Source organism: Gadus chalcogrammus, chromosome 18 (genome assembly GCF_026213295.1).
Source record: "Gadus chalcogrammus isolate NIFS_2021 chromosome 18, NIFS_Gcha_1.0, whole genome shotgun sequence".
In the NCBI taxonomy this organism is placed as follows: Eukaryota; Metazoa; Chordata; class Actinopteri; order Gadiformes; family Gadidae; genus Gadus; species Gadus chalcogrammus.
The window spans coordinates 13,632,440-13,657,199 of NC_079429.1; the positions used below are offsets into that span (position 1 = coordinate 13,632,440).

Below are 24,760 nucleotides of genomic sequence, written 5' to 3' on the forward strand. Positions count from 1 at the left end.
AAAGCATGTGCAGAAGTTGACTATGCGTTGCTATGTGCATGGTAGACAAGCACTCCAGAGCGCCAGCGCTATTTAAGTCAAGCAAGGTGCTTAAAGCTAAGGGTAAAGACTGGAGACTGGCATGATAAAGGGGCCCTGAATCCATATTTGAAAGTTTTTGTTCCAATTCCATTTTACCAGGATCCATGTCACAAACGTCTATGCACAATCCTTGTGCATATGTGTTAATGTTGGTCGTTCAATTGTTTACAAGTAAATCGCTAAGCAAATTGTTTTGACAATCATTTGTGCAAGTTAGTGTCAAGCACAGAGCCCTGGAAATCAACTCATCTCTTATAGTGTGCTTTAACAGCTGCTGCCCTAGCTTACTTTAGCTATCTGGCTGAGGGCCTGGAATAGCACATTAACCCATTTATATATCCTGACCGAGGATCCTACATTGACACTGAACTCTTTAAGTATTCCCACGCAAACAGGACACTCCAGGAAAGAAGATAGGTAACTAATTGGAACAAAGATGAACACAAACATTCTGAAATTGCTAACACTTGCAGTCCTAGGTCATTGGCTTAGTTTAAAATAAAATGTAACTGGTGAACTGGTTGAACTGGTTCATAGGGAAAGAAAAAAAAGTGAGGATTCATCCCCCCCCTGACTGCTTTATAACATTATTTTCAAATATATCCAGCTACATTTTACGAATGATATTAATACTTAATACATTTTTGTTCAACAAACACATTTTCTGTTGTTAGCTAGAATGAATGTTAAATCGATTAGGACCCCGAACCATAACAAAGCTACTTGTTGCTAGCTACAATATATTTTCCACATATTAGGATGTTTTTACTGTAACCAGCCCCCTTTTGTTAGCTCGATATCACAACATTACATTAGTGACATTACTGTATGCACCCCGAGGAATATAATGTTTTCCAGTATGACTTTGGCTGTATTTAGTTATTTTCCAGTGCTCAGAACCTGATACCAGTTCTGCACCAAGGTGCTTTCCCACCAGTCGCTGCTGGTGTATTTATACTCAATGACCTGGATCTGCACCCACCCACTGGTAACAGTGCTGTATTATATGTAATTACACGAACGCGGATATATCTATGGCTGCCTGATACATTAGCAATGATGAATTACTTCTGTAGAGTACCGTCACTCCTTTTATGGTCGTTGAAAGTGTGTCATTGATTGTTTGAGAAACTTCCTAAATGTATTGTTTGTTCACCTCAGAATAATAATAAAAAAGAAGCAATGTAATAAATAAAATAAAAAGCGTAAATAGCGCACAATACGCACACATGCTAATTCCATTCTACATGCCGCCTTGTTTTGGTTATGTCCATAGTAGGACAGCTATCCCATGGTAGCGCCAGTGAGCACGTACAGGCCGTTCTCTCAACCGTTCAACGGATATCTCACCTTCCAAATGTGTCTTCCATGTAAAGGTTGAGTGAATCCAAAAGGAAAAAACTGAAAGTCCGGTAATATCGATCCAAACAACCTGTTGAGCAAAAAAGTGCTGTCAATGATTCATTCTTTGGGATAAAAAAAACAACAACCTGCACACTTACAATCATTTTATTTTCAAAGTTCAAACAAAACAAACCAACCCGACAAAGACCCTTTACTCACTTAACTGACTGAAGCCCTCAGCTCCATGTTCTAAAGCACTGCAGGCAACCGTCTCACTGTCCGATACGGAGATACTGAAATAGACACACCCGTTGGTGTGGCCCAACTTGAGTATAGGAACTCTGGAGCTAGCTAGCTTGCCCACATTGGAACCTCAGAGCGGGTGTCGAGTGGCAGTTGCAATGGGAGGCAGTGAACGGCAGGGCCAGAAGTGAGGAGGATGAAATGGACACTGTCATTGGCTATTTTTGTTTCAGGGCTGTATTGGCTTAGAGAGTACCACATGGGCACTGCTGTTGAATGGGTGGTCGCTAAGCACCTTTTTTCTTTTTGAAAGATGACAAAGGTTGCTGGGTATGTGTTATTTGAGGTTTCCTCTGAGAAGGAGTGGCAGTGTGGGAGGGAGTTGTGGAATGGGAACGCAATCCTTCAGGATGAGCAACTGAAGTATGTGTATTGTTTTACATTTCTTAGAAGAAAAGTTAAACAACCCTCAAATTAACACAAAAAGACCCTAACAAAGCCTAAACAACAACATGCCCACAACTCATAGTGGAGAGAGATGGGCTTGGGAAACAGGCACTTAAGACATGATGACTAGTGTGTATGTGGGAGGGCCGATGTTGTCCATGTCGTTTCCCCAGCCCCCGGTTCAGGCTTTGTTTACATCATCCTGGGCTCTCAAAAGCTTCCCGTGACCCAGACGGCAGGTTAGAGCACCAGCCCTCCACAGTCCTCTATGCAGCTGTTGTTTCGGTTGAATGCGGCCATTTTGTTTTACTTCTTTTCTTGTTATTGTAGTGCTGTGAGTCAGAGGAAGAGAGAGGAGCTGAGGTCATGCTTAAAGGTTGACCCCTCGGTCATTCCCGAACTGGCGAAAGTAGTTCTACATGTGTTTATCCACAACAGAGTGCATGAAACGGGGTATCTATAGGTTTAGACACGGTTATAAAAACACAACACCTTATGAATAGCTTAAAATGCAATTGAACACCAATGTTGCAGACACATAAATAATCAACCATCCGTAAAGCTCCAACCATAGGTTTGGTTCCAACTGCCTATTAGGGAGCTGAATCTGCCTGTTGACCCAGCGCCTTGGTGCCACTGGAGACACCGCTCCCCGAAAGGCCGCCACAACACACAAACGCCACAAAAACATGACGTCATTATAAACACAAAAACGTATGACTAATTTATTATTTTTAATCTCCTTACAGCCCAACACACTGTGAGACCTATACAAATAAATTGTAAGATCGTAATTCCTTTTAGGCATTATATCTTACATTTGTGAATTCAAGACATTTTAAGACAGTACCTTGCGTGATCGTTGATTAAAAAAACACAATAGCACAACTGCTAACCTATACTTTGTACTAGTTTAATGATATCTAGTTTGGTTATAATTGTGCAGAAGCCAATTCAACTACCCCCTAATACAAAAAGCAGGATAGATTATTCGTTACCTTAACACAAGTCACTTTGGATTACGTTGATGACGTTCAGGACTGCCTCTGTGAGCCAGTCGGTTCAGAGTCTATGTGAGACACCAGATGGGAACCACTGCCGCCACCACCAAAACAACACTTCACACCCATACACAAACAGCAGCATGACGTTGACCCACAGGTCCACATATTTGCAAAAGCTGTTAACCAGGAATGTTAGTGGCTAGGTTTGAGCCTTTGTTTGTGAACTTTTTGATTGACAACCACACCTGGCTGACCAGAAGACGATGTGTTGGTCATTTTTGCTTTCCTTTTTAAAACAATCTTGTATTTGTCATTGTGATGCTCATGGTTTAACTAAGCCTGTGCTACCTTTGCTGCTGTTCCTAAGTATGCTCAATGGATCAAATTGGGATATTGTCATTGACTGTTTAAAAGGATGAGGGCTTTGTTGCAACTGGTTGGATTCTGAACTGAGGGAAAGGCTTTACTGTGCCAAACCTATTAAACACAATGATGTTCACCTCTGTTTACACAGGTCACTTCCATCTGTTCCAATTTGTGGGTTTATTCCTTACTTGTATTCATTTCTCAATTGAATTCATCCAGTCACACATGAATTAAATATTTGAATAATCCATTAATTTGTAAATTCATCCATTCATCCGTCGCTCACTATTTATTTTTGCTGATCGTTGTCGTTTGTGCAGAACGCACTGCACAGACAGAGCTTGAACTTAAGATACAGGAAGTGGTTTGTGAAGGGAAACAGCTTGGAGGAGCACTCAGAGAGAGAGAATGCATGGCATTCTAAGAAGACTTGATCATGGTCCATGCGCGAGGCTGCTTCTCTGCCGTTCTAATCATTGGTGAGTAGGCTACTATTGGAATATGGGACTATTTAAGGAGTAGATTTCCTTGCAGTGGCTTATGATTTGTTTTCTTTATCACACAGAATCTTTGCGATACACTGAAATACAGTTTATCAGTGTATCAGTACATGTTTTGTAATGTGTCTGAGTGTTTAATGTTTTTTTCAAGGAACTACATTACATTAATACATACACAAATACATTAATAATGAATAATGTTGCTAACGTCACAAAATAGTCGCTAATCCTCCAGCCTCTTTTGCCATTACTATTTGGACTTGATGTCTTATAACAGGTGTAGCCCAGGTCAGATCTGCCAGCAGAGACATAGGCGCACACATTTAAATGTACATAAGGTAACCATTAATAGACGGTGTGAACAAATAGATAAGAGGAACTATTATTTTTACAAAAATTCCATTTCTAGAAAAGTCTGTCATTTAGCAGATGAGTTGTGTTTATTTAAGACTGATCTTCTAAAGCCGAGAATAACTCCCATGATTATTCACATAACTGGTCCGAACAGGTATGCTGCGTGTTAGGTCTTAATCTCCAGTCAGCATAACACAAAAACATTCTAAGAAAAACATAATGGAATGACTGATACTAATGTTATGAATGACTGATACTAGTTATGATACAAATGACTCTTAGAAGGAAACCGGTGGATTGCTTACTCCGGGTAGGAAATGAGTCCTTAGCCCAAGTGAAGGAGTTCAAGTACCTCGGGGTCTTGTTCGCAAGTGAGGGTACTATGGAGCGTGAGATTGGCCGGAGAATCGGAGCAGCGGGGGCGGTATTGCGTTCGCTTTACCGCACCGTTGTTACGAAAAGAGAGCTGAGCCGCAAGGCAAAGCTCTTTATCTACCGGTCGATCTTCGTTCCTATCCTCACCTATGGTCATGAGGGTTGGGTGATGACCGAAAGGACGAGATCGCGGGTACAAGCGGCCGAGATGAGTTTTCTCAGTAGGGTGGCTGGCGTCTCCCTTAGGGACAGGGTGAGAAGCTCAGCCATCCGTGAGGAACTCGGATTAGAGCCGCTGCTCCTTTACTTAGAAAGGAGTCAGCTGAGGTTGTTCGGGCATCTGGTAGGGATGCCCACTGGGCGCCTCCCTTGGGAGGCGTTTCAGGCACGTCCAGTAGGAAGGAGGCCTCGGGGAAGACCCAGGACTAGGTGGAGAGATTATATCTCAACACTGGCCTGGGAACGCCCCGGGATCCCCCCGTCAGAGCTGGTCAATGTGGCCCGGGAAAGGGACGTCTGGGGCCCCCTGCTTGAGCTGTTCCCCCCGCGACCCGACCCCGGATAAGCGGACGAAGATGAGATGAGATGAGATGTTATGATACTTTGCTGTCTCTGCAGCCCTGTAGGCACAACTTGCTCACGAATACATTATTTACCCATTAATATTTCACTATGTAGTCATTTTGGAGACACTTCTTTCCAGAATGAGTAACAGGGACTTCAGATACAGGTCTTTAATGGAGAAATCCAGTGTAAAATGGATCTGGGATGTTTGGTATGATAACGAGTTGGAATGTTCGTATCGGAGCAAAAAAGCGCATATAGACGCATTCTAAAGTAGTCTGTTTTTAGCCGATTCTACCAAAACGCTATAAACTTGGAACGATAGGGGAATGTCTCATGGAAAAAACTAAATCGCTATTTTGAACCACTTACAAGGCTAGAAGTAGCCCGACACTTCTTTGGAAGTAAAATAAGGGTCTTAACATATAAAACGAGGCGTTGACAACTTTGTAAGTGTACAGATTGTTTATTTAAAAGGCCATTTTATACACAAAATACCATCAGTAGTTCACTCGTTTACGCCATCTTGTCTTTAAGACTCGATAGGTAGATTGGCGAAAACAGAGCTTCCGACATCCGTGAAGAACACGCAAACTCTGTGATCGCCAATCTACTTATCAAGTCTTAAAGACAAGATGGCGTCGATGGGTGAACTACTGAGGGTATTGTGTGTATAAAATGTTGTGTTTTTTTTTTTATCGGCTAAAACAGCCAACTTAAAATATATATGCGTTTCTTTGCCACCAAACAAACATTCCAACTCAATATCATACCAAATATTTCCCAGATCCATTGTACACCAGATTTCTCCTTTAAGGTCATTAGGCCTTCAGTTTGGACCGCGGACATTGGGAGATCGAAACCCTGAACATTTTGTCTGGGGGTCACCAGACTAGACAGTCCCCACAACCTCTCCCATCCCCTGAATCACATGCCCTGAAGTGTGCCCAGCTCCCATTTCAAGCTAAGGAATGGCTAAGTTGTTGATCAATGAGTGTTTACTACTCCGATCATGGTGTTATTGTTTGTATACTCCTACACTCTAATGTTCGCAAGTCAACTTTTGAAGCAGCAACGTGTTGTGTGTTTGTGACATGCATGTGTGATTGAGTACGTGTGTTTGTGTTGTATAGCGTTGTATCTGCCTTTTGCCTGTTCCCTGTGTGTGCGTGTGTGTGTGTGTGTGTGCGGGCGTGCGTGTGTGTGTATGTGTGTGAGTGTGCGTGTGTGTGTGTGACTGTGTGTTTGTATTTGTGTGTGTGTGAGACTTATGAAACCACATTACTGTTAGCACATGTCTTTAGGTCAGTGTGTTATCTATTTCCTTTTCCTGCTGTCTGAGGTATTGCTCTATTTCCTTGCATTGTAGTTGTTAATAATATCATAATCAACACTACACAATGCTTTTGCCTTTCTTTAGAACTTAAAAATGTATGTTTTTTGTTTCAAAAAGGTATTTTATTTTGATGTTGTTATATTTTGCCTGTAGTATTGTAGTTTTTCATAAAAATGAGAAGTAACACCAAAATGTAAACTATTTTGCTTTATTACCATTGAGCGTTGAAGCACTCTTACAATATATTTAACTTGTGGTATTGCTAATGTTAGAATACACACTGCTGATCGTTGTTGTAACCAAGGCCTGTCTTTCTTTTTAGACGTTCTGCTGAATGGTGTCAGAGGAGAGGATATGAGTGAGGAAGGAACAGGTTGGTAAAAAAGAGAAAGAACTGATCATCATTTCTCTCTATAAACCCTACTGTGGCAAATACACACACACACACACACACACACACACACACACACACACACACACACACACACACACACACACACACACACACACACACACACACACACACACACACACACACACACACACACACACACACACTTCATAACGCATATTGACTATCTGAGCTGTTCTTATTCTGACTTGTCTTAAACTCAGTTAAAAAATTGTAAATCGTATTGGTTTGAAATAACTAACATTGATGTAGCATGTCATCAGATCAGATATTTGCCGTATCTTTGAGTATAGTTGATCACTGTTTATTTGTACTTGAAAAAGGGAAAGCTGATTGAAATGCAAGGAATGTGGTTCAACCGTCTCTTCTGGGAACCAAAATATTGTGCTGGACATCTCCATCCCACGCAAAGAGAAAAACAGATTGTGAAAGCAAATCTCTCCTTACATTTCCCTTTGGCACATAGATGATTCTCACTTCCAAGGAATCAACGTGACATGACATGACATTTCCCTATACTTGTTTCACAACAGTGTATCAGTGGGCTAACCCTAACCACAACACAACACCACCCATGCAATCACATGCCCTTACCACCCCCTGCCCCACCTCTCTGTCAGACTTCAGGTTCGTTCTGCTTGGGGTAGGGATCGGGCTGCTCCTGGCTCTATGCCTCCTGGTCGTCAAGCTGTACATGATGGGGAAGTGCAAATGCACATGCACCGAGGCACACATGCACAGCGGGGGCTACAAACTGCCCTCATTCACAACACCTCAGGTACATTTATGGGCCATGAGTGAGGAGACCCTGTGCGTGTCAGGGGAAACAGCTAAGGAAGCGTGTTATGGTTTTCAAATTGTGTAATTATTTTCTTATTCTATTAACAGTCATCCACAAGACCAAGCCTTGAAGGTGAGATGTCATTAATCTATATCATACTATTTTTTATTGTTTGCACTAGTTTTAATTTTTAGAAATTTTTGCACTGGAATATTTTTACATGAATGTGAATGACAGTAAACTGGAATTGATCCAATTCCTAATAACCAACACAAAGAATGCATCAGGTCGTCATCATCATATTGATTAGAGGCTTAAGAACTCATTAATTTACATATTTTACGTTATTTTCTGTCGCTATCTCAGACTGCATTACAATACCTACTGCAATGCAGAAACTTACATACAAATATGCGACAAGCTTTTCAGTGAACCTGGCACCACAAGACTATGCACATGGCTATGTTTATGGACAAGTCCATGTGCGTGTCTTAAATGGCAGGCGGTGTGAAGGGTCAGCTGAAGTCTTGTGTAAGTGCTGCATGGGGGTGTGCTGTAAACGAGTGAGAGCCAGAAACTGCCCTTCCCGTTTAGTTCCACTAGAGGTCACTGTCCGCGATATTACCATATCCAGCAATGCCACTACGGTTGGCTTTTATATTTACCAGAGTTTTCGCGCACACGCATCGCCCGATCATCTTCTAGTTTTATTAAACCCATAGCAATAATGTGGAAACACCAGTCGATAATGTAACAAATTTCTGATCGCATAATATAATAACATTTTGCCTATAATGTTACAACGTATAACATTCGTTCACCACAAATGACCCTTTAAAGCGGTGCCAACATTTAAATATTTTTTAATCATTCAGCGAACAAAAGGCAACAGGTTGATTATCATTTGGGGGGCCACTCAATGACAGGCAGAAGCGTCATCAACCCACCCACTGAAGTAATGAGAAATACCGACTCATTCACATATAAGGTAATTTACATTTCCTACGGAGAAAATACTACCTCAGGGGTGGTATTATTCAGGAGATTTTCAGGGTACAAATTTCAGGATATATTGTTGACACATATGGCCCATCGGGAGAATATCAGGACTTACACGTGTGACTTAAAGCAGCTAGTGTGTGAGCATTTGATTACATTATTTATTTATTTATTTTTTCAATTTATGGTAACAGGGGAATTGTTCAATGGAAAGTGTAGTATACTATGCATGCAAATCAATTATTAAATAGCTTTTACTGATATTCAGGCCTGAAAAGTGCATTGACATTCAAAAATGCAAGGCCACTACTATTGGTTAGGTGGAAAATAATAATCATCATTGCGATGAAAAATCTCTATCAGTGTCCTGGCCAAGACAGGCAGCAGTAGCCTACAGTCACACATAGCATACACACAAAACATTAGATACTAAAACAACTAAAACAGTCCGAAGGGGGGAAGGGTGATATCAATATCGCAAGACACAACGGGAGGCACAAGGACGAGTGTAATATTAAGTTTGAGCAAAAAAGTGTAAAGACATTTCGGGAGGCTCAAGGAGAGTAATATTACATTCGAGCAACAAAGTGTAGTCTTGTGGACTCAATAGACATAATTCACCATACTGTGTTATTGACATGTTTTCATTGCGTTAGAGGGACACGTGTGTTTGCCGGTCAGGGCGATGATTGAATTTACCGTTTTTTATGACAAAATGAACGTTTGGCGTTGCTTGTCGAGGTGAGATATTGTCTCTTCCCTTCTTTTATCGCAATTTCTACAGTCTATAGACAGAACATCATACCTGGGAGAGTTTGTCGACGGCGGAGCCGTTATGTTTAAAAACATAATGTCTTACTTGTGCGAGTATCACTGCCGGCAATTTATGTTCGCCCTGCACAAGGGTCTGGAGAAGAGCAATACATTTCTTTCTGCTTCCGATACGTTTTTGCGGGAGCCAATCACCGAGCTGGCTTTTTACCTTGGCGCGCTATTGGCTGGTTTAACACAATGATGACAGGGAAGCGACGGCAAGCAGCCAATCGCGTACAGAGTCATTTGAACTAGGCCCGTTGATCCCGACTCTTCCCGAAAATGGCAGAAGCTTCCCCAGACCAACATGCAATCTACGATTGAGGTTGGTCTGGCAATAGCCAGGCTAGAGCCGTTTTGAGTGTCGCTGCGGTGTGTGCGCGTGCGTGTATGTTCTTACGTGCACGTGTGTCGATGGCGGAGCCGTTATGTTTAAAAACATAACGTCTTACCTCGGCGAGTGTGACTGCCTTCGTCTTGACGTGCGCTGTGTGTGTGTGGACGTGCGCGTGTGTATGTACGCTTCCCTGCATGTGTCGCTGCCTTTGTCTTGAAGTGAAGTGTGTGCGCGACGTGCACGTGTGTGCGCGCGTTTGTGCGTTTCTGTGTTTATTCGTGCGCATGTGCGTGTTTGTGCGATGTGTGTTTGTGCGTGCTTTTGTTTTCTTTATTTTTTACATTTATTTTTGGTTTACTAAATCCACCATTGCATATAGACAAATAATCTAATCGGACCAACTTACTGTACGTTTAAGGATCATTGGACCTTCATTTACTTCTCGCACTTCTCCCTTCTCCCCACAGGGGGGCTGTGTACACAACACAGCACCATTCACATCTAGAGGAGACGGGAAACCCGGCAGACGTGCACTTACATCAGCAGTGTTTACTTCACAAGTATAACACGGCTAAGGAACATCGACTGAGGTCTTTCATCAGCATGCATGGATTGATGTCAATGAGTCTGTCAATTAAATGAAAGCAGTGAGATGAAGCGTCCAACCATTGCAGTTTATATTCCATTTCCTTATGTTGTGTCCTAAATGACTGCTTTCAAGGTAGGCCTTGGTAACAGACTACTCATGTTGTCTTACCCGTGGATGTATTACAAAAAACGTTTAACTTGGGGTCACCATTTGTATATTTAGCTGGGGGGGGGGGGGCGTTTCATTTGTGTTTTTTAATTTTTAAGTGTTTCAGACATTATACTTACAATGTTTATACATCATCAAAGTGGGCTACTCTGGTGGGAACAATGTTTGAAGAAGTGACAAAGTTGATACAATTATTATCTCAGGAAATATATTCAAATGTACTGCATACCGGTTTTCATGGTTATCACGTGACAAACATCTGGAGCAGATTGGTCTTGCCTTTTTGCCTATGTATGCAGTAATGTGGCACCCGAATCATCACTCCCACATCCTTCATGAGCTATAGGAGCCCAGGCCCGACTGCTACCAGCCCAAACCCATAGGTCTTATTACCCTAAAATGTGAGCAGCTTGGACTAGAATGAACCAATCAAGAACACACAAATCAAAGGCTCCATACAATATACCAAACAACATTTGCATATATTGCAAATATATGCAATATATTTGTCCCAAAACCCAGTATATAACTCATTGTTTAAAAGACACGATAGCTGTACTCCATTTTAAAAGTTTGTTGTTTTCATTGCCATGTACATTCTTGCTGCGTTGCTGTTCCAAGTTCCGCAAGTATAACAGCACTCGACTAGGTTTGGTGTTCCAACAAAGTCTTGAATAATTATTGGTTTGGTTTCCCTTTGCAACCAGACTGCTTCGTCACCAATGTGATAAAATGTTTGCCATGAAGATTCTCTAAATGTTTGCCATGAAGACACCAGTATCACGGAGGATGAAGTATCTCACCGTATACTAGAATCTGCGTTAAGTTAAGTAGTTCCATCTTGAAGACATGATAATGCCTTTCCTGTTGAACTGTATCGAAGCTTCTCCTTCATATTCATTATGTGTGAAATAAATACGGCTTCTGTCTCAAGGGAGCCTGTTTAACTGCCAGACCAGTGTCCCAGACACACACAGCTCTAAGTCTTGCTGGGCAGAGATTCACTGTTGGGTCTGGTTTAGACAGAAACTGATGAAAAACAGACATACACACAAACACACACACACACACACACACTCACAGACAAACACTGAATCTGTCATTTACTGTCTCACAAACACACACAATAGAAGAAAAGAGAAAAATCGGACACACACACACGTACACACTTAATCTGTCATTTACTGCCTCACAAACAATATAAGAAAATCACACACACACACACACACACACACACACACACACACACACACACACACACACACACACACACACACACACACACACACACACACACACACACACACACACACACACACACACACACACACACACACACACACGCAGGCAGCCCCCCAGCCTTACCCAGTGTGTGTCTACTCTGGGCAGCAAATAAAGGCCTGATGGGAGGGGGGTCTGTTTGCTTGCCATCCCCCACAGCTGGAAGTGTGATTTGCCTGGCGTCAATCTCTCAGACAAACTTCCTGTTTCCTACCCCCTCGCACTTACTATTATTCCTTCTCTCCGCCCCTAGTCCTTTCTCCCACTCTCTTCCTCGATCTCACTATCCCCCTATTAATCATCATTTCCCCTCTCATCGTTTCATCTTCCTTTGTCTCTCTCAGCCTCTCTCTCTCCCTTACTCTCACCCATTCCATCTCTCACTCTGTCTCCTCTAAGCGGAAAAAAACATTTCCCACCCATTTGCCAAAAGTCAAAGCAGTAAATGCACATGTGTGTGTGAATGAATGTCAATGTGTGTATCCTTGACTGTGTTCAGAAATCTGTCTCTCAATGTGTGTGTGTGTGTGTGTGTGTGTGTGTGTGTGTGTGTGTGTGTGTGTGTGTGTGTGTGTGTGTGTGTGTGTGTGTGTGTGTGTGTGTGTGTGTGTGTGTGTGTGTGTGTGTGTGTGTGTGTGTGCACCTCTTGCACACGTCTCGTGGCAATGTATGTTTTCACTAAGAGTGCCACAAAGGAGGAGTCGGGGACGGGGAGGTGCACGTCCCAGGGCTAGCTGTGGACCCGCCCCTCGGTGTCAGATTACACCCGGCTGTCAGCAGAGGGCCAGGAGCGGAGGAGCCGTGGAGGAACCTCCAGACTGCTTCTCCTCCTCTCAGTGGATCAATCTCGCTGGATGTTTATGGAGGCTTCAGCCGTGGAAAATGAAGATCTCCCCAGTGGTCTTTGCTCTCCTGATTAGGGGGTTCTTCGAGGGAGGTAGGGTCACTGGCGCCGCTGGTATGAGATATACTTTGGTTGGAGGTGTTTGGTATTGAAGTCCTAGAGGGATTCTAGCAAAGTTGAAAGATGCGTGCGTGGATACTGAGTGAAGGGTGGGCAGGATCGTGGTAAACCAAACAATGTGGTATGTGCCTTTGTGTTCTATATATTTCTGTGTCTTCCGCTTCACTTTGTCTTAATGGTGGTGGTGGGTTGGCATTGGTTTATGTCTGTCTTTTTATGGCTATGGTAATGTGTTGTAATCTGTGAGCTCCCATGATGTAGGGCAGATGATGTGGTTGCTACAATGAAAGGGAGGGAGTGAGTTTGTCAAGAGGTGCAGTTAAAACAAGGGCGATAAATTGAGAGGGAATACAGTAATAGAGAGCTATGTAGAGCATTACTGAGAGGGAGAGAGAAAGAGAAAGATAAATATGAAAATAATCGAAAATGTTACAAATTAAAAGAAAGAATGGAATGTCCTCAAATGTGGGTCTGATTGAATGGGTTATCCTGCTTACTCTGTGTGGAGTTGGGGTGTTGTGAAATGGTCATGGATGGAAAAAGCAGTTAAGGGACGTGCAGCACCTCAGAGCTCCCTCCTCCCACACTAGTCCTCCCATAGTGTTTTACTACTCTGTTTTGTAATGGAAGTTGGCTGGAGGCTCCTAGTTTCCTCTAAATATTGTGGAAGTCCCTGACCATAAAGCTATAGTGCAATTATGCAATGGATAGTGTTGTTTTGTCTTGGCCCAAATTTGGGACAAAATATCAAAGGGTCAAATCTTCAACTTCCAGCCACCGTCCTTTGTTTTTGAATTGTCTGTTGCAGAGATAATACAGCGTAAATATGTTTGCCTCAAGTAAGTTGTCCCAAGTTTAAAATTGAGCTCACCATAAGAGGTGGAGTGTAGATTTGGGTTTCGCACTTCCAGCATTTAACAGTTGACTCGAGTCCACATGGCACCAGCTGGAAATCCTCAACGCCTGTTGACCCTTGACCAAAACCCATCTTCAAAATATAACAAACATCATCTTCCGTTTCCCTTTCCTTGCAGATGTTTGCCACTCCATCAACGTCACCGTCACGCCCGCCCCCTTCACCGTGGCCCAGGAGGGCGAGAACGTGACGCTGTCCTGCGTCGTGTCCCAGCGGCGCCGAAACACCGCCCTGCCCGTGGTCAAATGGACCTTCCTGCCCGCCGCCGCCGAGCGACCGGAAGACGAGGTCCTCGTCGCCCGCGTCAACATGAGGAAGGCGCGTTTCTATGGCAACTACACCAAGAGCTTCCCCTGGCCCAAGCTGAAGCTGACGGTGGTGAAGCAGGGCAAGATCTTCGACCTGCTGGTGCTGAACGTTTCCGAAAGGGACCGGGGGCTCTACATGTGCCGGGTGCAGGAGTTTAGGAAGCACCAGGAGCGCTGGAAGGCCTTCAGCAACAGCACCGCAGCCACTGAGCTGAGAGGTTGGTGGGAGTTTGGCCCTTCTTCCAGTCCATTTTGTCTGGAGACATTTTCCCTGGATTTATTGTGTATTGATGTATGATTGAAGCTTTCGGCGTTGAGACTCCACACAGGAACACAAACAGTAGTTGGTGGGGCCTCAGAATGGGGAAATGGAGGTAACCACGGATCAAATTTTCCGACACTGGATCAATATGAGAAGTAGTGTAGTAGTCCCTCTCTTAGTTTGTATTGTGTCTTTAGCTTTGTTACTACATTCCTGTGATCCTACCTTTCCAGATTTGGTCATTATTGGGCCATATTATCAATATGAATAATAGGTTTCAAATGTTATGGCCCTGGTGACAATAGAATATGTGGAAATTATCTGACAGGAAAAGCTTACCACCACAAAATGTTGGTTTCGTGTAAACTGAGCGGAGGTATTACTACTAGACCACTACTCTGTAACAAGACTCCTGGGGGTCAACAAAAGCAATGGCAAATCTCGATGCAGGAATTTAATTGAATGACCGTGAAACACATCTAACCCATATTTTGTCCATCCCCAAGTGGATGGTCCAAACCAACAAGTGTTTCATCCATACACTGTAGTATTGGATTTAAATTACAGTGGAATTACAATACTAATCAAACATCAAACACAACAATCAAGGACACACATATGCTATTCTTCTGGCGCAAAAGCCTCAAGTCTCTGGAAGCAGACCATACCCAAGTTTCTCCATCCCACCACTGCATGACTTAATTCATCCATCTCACAGTGACACTAAGTAGCCGATGATGCTGGTTTTCATTAAGGAAGGAAGAGGAGGAGGTTGTGGGCTGTTGGTGAGGGAGCTAGAGTAATGCTGTCATTGGTTAGGAACATACCGAAAGATAAAAGAGGCCTCCGTCGCAGTACGTCATGCTTCTTCTAAAGAGTCGTCTTAGAGAAAGTGCAGGAACGCGTTAGTGGTATTCGATGGTAATGATTGGGCCTATTGGATGACTGGGCATTCACCAGTGTGCTAGATACTCCAGCCAAGCCTTGGTTTTGTTGGTATAATAGCGAAGGACACTTAGAGAATGATTTTGTTTCTCGCTCCTTCTTCTTTCTCCTCCATGGTGATCCACTTACATGTGCTGGAATATGATGTGCTTGGTGATCTTCATCATGATTCATGGGGGTATATTTGGATTAGGGATAGAGTATATCGACACTAAGGGATGTCTGAACGGTCTCCAGCCATTTGGTTTGATTGACAACACAACTGCCCAACCTCCCGCCTGACTATGCCAACCCCAAATTGAAAGAATGTCCTTGAAACACATAAAGACCGAGCCTAGCTAGAGTGGTCTTTCTTCGCCTCCCTACACCCCCTCTTCCTCTGTGAATATTAGGGGGGCCTCTACTATTGCACTTTGAACTGCGTTGAGACGAAGCTCACCAGATGGAACTTGTTCCATGGAAAAAAGCCTCCTTGACTGGGTGACATCCAGGGATGACAGCCAAGTCTGAGTCGACAGCCCCGGTAGACACATCGGTCTCCTTCTATAAAAACTGTTGACGTTGGCGGCGACCAGAAGTTTCCCTTCCCCCCCAAAAAAGTAGAACACAAATTCAGGGTCTAGTGTAGAAAGTCTGGAATAGGACAGGAGATATTTGTGTGAATCGCGGTGGAGTCAGATCATGTTTTTTTTTCTTTTCTTCTGGGATGACATCTTGAGTGGCACAGCTCGCCAGGGTGTGAGTCTTGACCTTATATGGACCTGATGGGGGAGGCACTGGTGCTTTTCAAATGTTCTTTTTATGTGTGGCTTATTTAACATTCTGAAACGGTTCCTTGGGGAATGAGAATTTTAAAGCTTGAATTCCAAATGACAATGTTCCACTATTTTAACATTGATATGTAAAAGTAACTATTGGTATTCTTGTGTCGTTTAAGCTTCCAATTTGGTTGCCACGTATGAGAGATATACTTGATGTGCTACTTGGAGAAAGAATGGTTTTCTTGGAAAAAAGAAATTGCCTACTTGATAGTCATTTTAAAATCTCAAGGGCAGGACTTAATCTCTTGCTAACATACGATACCTCCAACAGTGTTTACTTTATTATAGTTGAGACACCAAATGTGTGTGGGAGAGAGGGATTGTGTGTTTGAGAGAGAGAGAGATTGTGTGTTTGAGAGAGAGAGAGATTGTGTGTTTGAGAGAGAGAGAGATTGTGTGTTTGAGAGAGATTGTGTGTTTGAGAGAGATTGTGTGTTTGAGAGCGATTGTGTGTTTGAGAGAGATTGTGTGTTTGAGAGAGAGAGAGAGAGAGAGAGAGAGAGAGAGAGAGAGAGAGAGAGAGAGAGAGAGAGAGAGAGAGAGAGAGAGAGAGAGAGAGAGAGAGAGAGAGAGAGAGAGAGAGAGAGAGAGAGAGAGAGAGAGAGAGAGAGAGAGAGAGAGAGAGAGAGAGAGAGAGAGAGAGAGAGAGAGAGAGAGAGAGAGAGAGAGAGAATGTCTGTGTCTGTGTGCGTGAAAGAGAGACATCAGACAAATGGCTTTCCTGTGGTCAGACCATCAGGTGGCCAGGTGTTTCCACAGTCCAATGTGACCACACAGACACACCGGCCAACTCACACGGCCTCCGTTATATACATCCCGGGTCAAATAGCAGAACTGGGTGGACAGGGGTGCTGCCCGACATGAACAATAATAATGTGGGATGGCTTAGACACGTGTGGGCTGGCAGAAATAGCTATTTTATAAGAAGGAACATGGGTAGGAAACGGATGCGGCGTGTGTCTTAAGAATAGAGCTGGTGACACACTGGCTTCCCTTTTCAAACGATGAGTCTAGTGAAAAATGTTAGGAAGAAATAATAGCATTTGCTGACTCTGGTATTGCTCGATTATAAATACATTGCTATATTTAGAAAATAAGTCATTTGCTTTTGTGCATCTAATCAAGGAGCAGCTCATGTTTCTAATTTTGGATTAAATGTTATGAAAATGTATCTACAATTTGACCATATGTAAAATAATAAATAAGCTTGACGATAGCATTTAAAAAAAATGAAAAAACAAGTCGCAGAAGTTAAAATAAGTCATAATTGTGATAAAGGGAGGTCAGTAGAGGGAAGATATGAAGAGAAAAGTTAAACATGTGTTTCAGTCAATGCTTTGACTGAAAGGAGTTCCCCTCTGTTTTTCGGCACTCTGTACCAAAAAACTGGACTGTATGCAGAAGAAAAGCTGGCTCAGTAACAGACGGAACTGACACAGAGCGCAATTCAAGCCCAGTGCAATTTAATCTATTTATATTTACAGCACTATAGTATCAGGCTTGTTGGAAGCAACTGTCACAGCATATTCAAAAGCATCTCTTTGAGCCCAGTGAACAAGGGCCAATTTGTGTCGGCCTGTACTGTTGTCATCCCTTCATAGTTCATTCCGATCAGTTCAGGGTATTTGGTGGCTGGGGAGACAGAGCTTGTTTTATAGGCAACAGTTAGTTACTGTTTGATCTCGGGTGTCATTATTCCTGTGTGTGCAGCTGCCCCCTATTTGACAACTGCTTTTATATTGTAGCATCCCCTGCAGTTAATGCTAACACATGCTAGTACATGACACATGACAGGCTTTTTAATGTAGCGTCAGCTGCTGTTCATGCTAACATCCCTTTGTCTCCATGATGGCGCTTTAATTCTTCTTGAGGTTTTCTTAACAATTGTCTAGCCCATTTTTCAAACTTTGGGATCATAAGGAATGCATGGACGAAGCACTGGTATGGCAGTTACTAGTGCTCATATTATAAAATATTCAAGACTTCTGTGTACTTTGCCCATTAGCAGATGATGGATGGATCCCAGAGGATACCGGAAACAGAAGTGGGGGCTTGCCTTGCTTGATAGGCCTTGAGCCGTGTGGCATTAAAGGCCTCATGGGGCTACCAGCAGATGCAAAAGATTAAAACGTTTCGATGAGCGTCTTGTTCCGATGATTTAACTAAACATATCGGAAAGGGAACATTAATGGAGACCGCATGTGTCCAAACAAAAACAGATTACCGTTTCTGCTTGTGCGTTGGGATTTGGTTTATGTAGGAACCCAGAGGTGGAATCTCTAGCAGTAGTTTTACGAGGAGCAGTTTTTTCTGTTGCCTGTTGGTTGTGAAATTCACATCCTTTTCAGACCAAAGCAGACGAGGTAGACAGCAAAGTATGGCAAAGTATCTAAAAAGTTGCTTGGATTTCTGTAATAAAGTCTGCTATATCAAGAGGAGAACTGAAGTGATAATGCCTTGTAACACAACAGCATTAGCGATATCAATGCAGCATGACATTTGGTTGAGGACATATACCTAAACTGGCCCATGATTCACAATGAAAACACAAGGGATATCGGACCAGATCCAGTGCAAAGCTTGGATCTGGTTCAATGGTCATGGCTGCCAAGCTGCCAGGGAAGGCCTGGCAAGGCTGTCTGCATGTGGGATTTAGGGAGGGGCTTGTGCCTGTGGGGCTAGCCTTAGAGTCATCTTCTGAAAGTGGTTTTGGGTTGCAGGGTGGCGGGGGGGAGGGGTGGTAGTTCAAGGCTTTCTCGATGGGTGTCACCCGCCTCTCTAACAAGTCCCCAGCTATGCCAGAAAGGACAGTGTTAACATTTGTGTGGTTTGCATTAGCTAGGGCGTAGAATTGTTTGGGAAGTGTGCCCTTGTGCATGCTTTCGTGTGTGCATGTAAGAAGGGGTCTATGGAACTCGGAAACCCGTTTTTGTTTTCAATAACCACCTCATAATTCTCAAGTTCATATAGTGCGAGATGACATTATATATTATAGCAAAACTGTCATATTTTGTGAAACTGACTTCATGTTAGCTTGCATTTACTGTAGTTAATCACAGAATGCAGAGGAGTAAAGCATACAACTTGAGAGCCCAAATAGAGAAAAGATGTACCATCCATTCATATGACTCGTTAATCAAAGCCTAATTTCTTCCAGATAAATATCACGTCATCTTGCTCAAGGGTTCGAACCCACAACTTTACCACTTCAATATCCTACACCCAAGACGTGATAACCGTCACAAACGGACAGAAGATTGTCATGCCCAGCCAGTAACATCTGTTTTTTATCGAGTTCAAGGTTAGGGGTCACAAACTGTTGCCGGCCAGTCAGTTAACCCAGAAAAACTTAGTTTTACGTCCACCTACAATTAGCTTTATTTAACCTCCGTACAGCGTGTAATCAAGAAGCCACAGTGATGAACTCTCTCCCTTTCCCTCCCTCTAGTGCACGTAGTCCCACCCACCAAGCCCAAAGAGAGCCTCCTGAGCTTGTTTCAAGGTATGACATGCTTTTCTTGGTCTTTTCTTCACTGCATAGCCTTGTTGACTTGTTCATGTGTCTGCGTGTTTGTTGTCCTTGTTTTACAAAAATACCCGCCCTAAGCCACAGAACCTTAAATAGACAGGGAAGAGTCAGTGACTCTGAGCTTGCACTGCACTTACTGCTGTGTTTTAGTGTGTGTTTTTATGTGTGTGTGTGTGTGTGTGTGTGAATTTTCATTTGTGTGTTTTGATGTTATGTGTTTGTGTGTATTTTCGTGTCTGTGTTTTGTTGTTCAATCTGAGCTTGACACTGCACTTACTGCTTTGTTTTCGTGTGTGTTTTGTAATGTGTGTTAATGAATGTTTTCGTGTGTGTGTGCGTGTGTGTTTTGTTGTTGTTGACTCTGAGCTTGACACTGCCCACACTGCTGTGTTTTTGTGTGTTTTGTTGTTATGTGTGTGCGTGTGTGTTTCAGATGTGTACCTCTGCGCCGTGCTGATCTGCTCGGTGGGCCTGCTGTGCATGTGTTTGTTCACCGTGACGGTGACCTGCCAGTACATACACAGAAAGCAGAGGTTAAAAGGTTAGCATCATCCTCAGCATCCTAAAGCCAAATGCTCTCTGACCTCTATACACAGTTGGCTTGTTTTCCCCTCAATTCCTCCTTAAATCGCTCCATTGTATTTTTCTGTCTATCTTTTCATGCTCAAATTTCCCACCCCAAGTCATTAGTTGCTAATCTCCTGCTCACTCTCCATCTTTCCATCCAGTCTTTTCCCTCGTTCCTCATCCAGCATAAACATTACCAAATGCAGTGACATCTGAATTCACTTTGGAGGATTTCATGAATCGTTGGGTTAACGTTGCATTGTGTCAGAACTACAAAGTGTTTTATTACATATCACAGAAATACTTTTATTTATTATGCATAATTTCTCTGCAGATAATTACCTACTGGTCAAAAGCCCACAGTACAGGTATGTTCAAACAGCGAGAATTGATGTTGAAATAATGGTGGGTATAATAACATTATAAATGGTGTTCAATAACAAGTATTGAACAATAGTAAGTAATCAAATGTATTTTTTACAATCGCTTGCATTGCATACATATTGCATTGTTTTATTTCTCAAAGTTTTAAATACACGAATAAACACAAGTTACAGATACAAACAAAAGCGTCCCATGATCCTATAACCTTCTCGTAAACTGGTTTGCTCCCAGCTCAGGAGAGACGGTCACCAGTGTGATTAGTGGGTCTCCAGCTCTCCCCAAGAAACAGAGGAGATACAGAAAGAAGAGGAGCAGAGGCCCACAAGAGGACATACCCCCAGAAATACCTGCTAAGGGTAAAGCTATTTGTCTCTATGCAATGCTAAACACATGCTGCCACACGACAGGCTTATGTTGCAGCATCGACTGTAGTTTCTGCAAACACATGTGCCACACGACAACCTTATGTTGTAGCATCAGCTGCTGTTAATGTAACATATGACAGGCCTATTTTTATAGCACTAGTTGCAATCAGTAAGCAAACATTTGACATCTTGACAGATGGCAAGACATATGTTGATTTGCTGGCATCACAAGGATATCTTGCAACAACTATTGTCACCAAGTCCTAAAATATTTTTTTCCCTGTATGTGTGAAAGGTTCTGCAGGCAACATGTGTGTGGTCTTATAGCCCCATGATAGTGTGGGTAGACTAAACGGTGATAAACCTCATTCAATAAAACATTTGTTGAGTCACTCACTTTAGCGTTCGGACGCTTCATTCATTCAATTAGGATAATTGGCATCCAATTTCACCAAAGATTGTGTCATTATATTAATCATTCGTGATGAGGTAAGACAGAATAAAAAAAACTTTCTATAATAAAAAGTGGTTTACACCACCCAATAAACTCTAGAGTGCACATTTAGCGCCTAGCGGTCACTTATGTTGCACATCCACCAAAGATCCCATATGGACTCTAGGTCCACTTGAAGCCACTGACTTGTTTTTGATATTGTATTCTGTAGCTCCAATCAGAGATAAAGTGCGGATAACCAAACTTCTAAAGCCGCAACCGAGGAAACTGGTTCTGGTAAGTCTGCTCCCACCCCCCACCCATACCCCTGTCCCAGATCAAATCTCAGTGTCCACAAAGGAGGCTTGAGTTTCAGCCAGCCAGCTATTTGATTGGTGAAAGATGTGCCGTCTTCTTCTAGTAATATGTTGTGTTATTTTTTTCATCAGTTTGATCATACTGGAGCTTGATTAGTTTCACCAAAAGAGGACCTTGTGTTCCGAGTTTATTTGGTGAAATAACAACCGTTTACAACCGCACAAAATACTTTATGACCAAACCTTCTAATTTCTCTGCTTTTGAAGCACAGTGTGAAAATATAGAATCCTTCTAACCTTAACCTCCTGCCTTTCCCACCCATCCCCTGACTGCAACGGGTCCCTCTTGGTCTTCAACTCCTCTCTTCCCATTCCCATCTCATCCCATCTCATCCCATCTCATCCCATCTCATCCCATCTCATCCCATCTCATCCCATCTCATTTCCTCTCTCTCTCTCTCTCTCTCTCTCTCTCTCTCTCTCTCTCTCTCTCTCTCTCTCTCTCTCTCTCTCTCTCTCTCTCTCTCTCTCTCTCTCTCTCTCTCTCTCTCTCTCTCTCTCTCTCTCTCTCTCTCTCTCTCTCCCTCTCCCTCTCCCTTTGTTCTGTTCATATGTTGTTATCATTTCCCTTACTCGTCCACCCCACTCCGATACTCCTCCCTTCCTTTCCCCATGGATCCCTCCATCTCTCATTTCCTTTGCTCCGCGCTCTTTACTCCCACTCTTACTGTCCCTGGTGATCCTCTCTTCTCCCCCTCTTTCCTGATCTTCTCTCTCCCCTTTTCAATGTCATCTTCTCTCTTCCCCTCTTCTCTATCTCTCCCTCTCATGTCTTTGTTCCTCCCTTCCTCCCCCTCTCTCTCTCTTCTCCCCCCTCTCCATTCTTATTTTCTCTCTACCCTTTTCAATGTCATCTTCTCTCTTCCCCTCTTCTCTATCTCTCCCTCTCTTGTCTTTGTTCCTCACGCCCTCTCTCCCTCTCTCCCCCTCTCCCCCTCTCCAGCCGAAGATACTGGAGGAGAGTCTGACGTATGCAGAGCTGGAGCTGGTGAAGCCCATACCTGAGACCAAGTCCTCCAGCACGGGCACCGTGTACGCCCAGATAATGTTCACAGAGAGGAGACTTTGAAGGGACATTGTCGCGCCACTTAATACCTGTGTTTTTATCTCAAATATATAAAAGACTGTCTATTTATAGTGTGCATCATTGTTTGTAGATGCAATTATATATTGAGTATGTAACAGAATGATGTCATGATTGTACGTACGTATTCGGGCCTTTTTGGCATCCTGGGATCAGACTTTACGGTTTTGAGTTTTAACTGCGGACTCAAAACTCATGTTCTAGGCTGAAGTTGTGTAGGGGAGTGGATCTCAGTCCCGGGACCCCTCGTGTTTAGCTGCAGTTTGGCTGTTTCTTATCCGTTTCATCACATCTCAGCCCAGTATGTGTTTCAGGCTTGTTTAAAAGGATCGCAGATGTGGGAGGCTGACATTAAAGGCCGTAATTAGTCTCAACTCCCTCGCGAGATATCGCAAACCCTCGATCTAGGGCTAACATCAACCGGCTGCTAGTGAGACACACACACACAGCATGTACATAGCCTCAATGGGTTTATATATACGTTTCTTTATGCACACCAGGGTGTGTTGGTGATTACTTAAGATAACAAATGAAAAGACTACAAAGCTGTGTCTTTAGTGGTTGAGTATATGGTCACATTATTACTGAGGTTTACACCTTTTAATTCAATGGAGACAACGACCTCTGCTAAAATGCTAGAATATGTTCATCAATCAATCGCGCAGGAATTGGGTAGGGATCTCCCATTTTTAAAATTCTTCTTAACGCCTGTCTGAAAATGTGTAAGTTTCCTAATGATCAGGAAAACCACATTATTACAAAGAAAAGATGGGGGCTCCCTTGCTATCTTATCCTTTCGCCCAGCAACCCAGACAAGAGTGCACCATGTCAGTCCCCTTCCCCTTGGCGGGACTATCTGGTACACGGATAAAATCGATGTACAGCTTAAATGTATTTACTTGTCCCCAATTGTACTCCTTTTGGCTGCATACAATTAGGGATTCATTCTGAAAAGTTTAATTTTCTTTTTTAAAACTGTGCTGTATTTTCATTTAGTTTTCTTCAGTTATCTACCACATTTTAGATGCAAAGATGACTGAAGGATAAAAAAAGTACCAGTTTTACAACCCCCCACCTTTCGCTCATAATGGCTGTGAACCCGAGGTCTGAATCACGTGCCTTGTTTTCTGCATCCATACACTACAGGGGAGAGCAGAAAAAGTCCACAAACTGTGAAATGTGGAGAGGCCTACAAACCACATTGTTCTTAATGGGAGGCCTCTAACTAGATCCATGTGTGTGAAGCTCTACTCTTTTTCCTCCATATCTTCCCCTCTCAATCTATCTCACCCTCCTGCTCTCTGTAAACGAAGAGCAACAACAACATTCTGCCTTTGTACTGGAACTCTTTCTGTCATTTATTTTGTAGAAATTTCTGTCTGGGAAAGTGTGTATTGAAGTGTAAATTAAATGGTAAAAAAAAAGGTAAACATGAGTCAATGTTGTCTCAAATGGATTATATCTATACAGAGCTACTGTTGTGGCTTTCTTGTTTGAAATATGTCAAAATTAGAAAAGCAGGACTTTTGCTGCGTTTGGCTATCTCTATGGGCTGGGGGGGGGCTGTATTTCAGAGAAGGAATCATGGTTTGTTGCTAGAGTGCTATATAACAATAAAACAATAACTATAACTATTACCGTTTGCGGACCAAATCCATTGTTTGACAATGAACTTCCCCATCTGCTTCCATTTATCACCTGTTGCTTTGTTCTATGAAGGATTCTGTGGCCGCCAGCAAACTAGCCAACTAGTAGACTGCCAGGTAGGCTACTTCCAACATCTTGAACGTTTCAGTTCAATCACCGAGAAA

General features: G+C 42.9%; 2 protein-coding genes across 5 annotated transcripts in view; one reads left to right on the plus strand and one right to left on the minus strand.

Annotated features, from left to right (window-relative positions):
- The window catches only part of LOC130370862 (uncharacterized protein C2orf16), a 45,926-nt gene that overhangs the window by 20,933 nt on the left and 233 nt on the right, over window positions 1–24,760 (minus strand). For 2 of the 4 annotated variants that reach the window (XR_008893118.1, XM_056576377.1), the window contains exons 1-2: window positions 1,645–2,105; window positions 1,432–1,513 (exon numbers count right to left, since the gene is read on the minus strand). The gene's annotated coding sequence lies outside the window, so the exon portion shown is untranslated. Of the gene's footprint in view, window positions 1–1,431; window positions 1,514–1,644; window positions 2,106–20,180; window positions 20,246–24,760 lie in introns of those variants that run through there. The other 2 variants (XM_056576376.1, XM_056576375.1) reach the window with 2 other exon arrangements.
- vstm4b (V-set and transmembrane domain containing 4b) lies at window positions 12,674–24,113 on the plus strand. Its single transcript, XM_056576379.1, has 8 exons — window positions 12,674–12,931; window positions 13,993–14,400; window positions 19,659–19,712; window positions 20,173–20,280; window positions 20,641–20,674; window positions 20,922–21,046; window positions 21,721–21,785; window positions 22,809–24,113. The coding sequence occupies exons 1-8, from the start codon at window positions 12,877–12,879 to the stop codon at window positions 22,932–22,934; spliced, it is 975 nt and encodes a 324-aa protein (XP_056432354.1). The 5' UTR covers window positions 12,674–12,876; the 3' UTR covers window positions 22,935–24,113.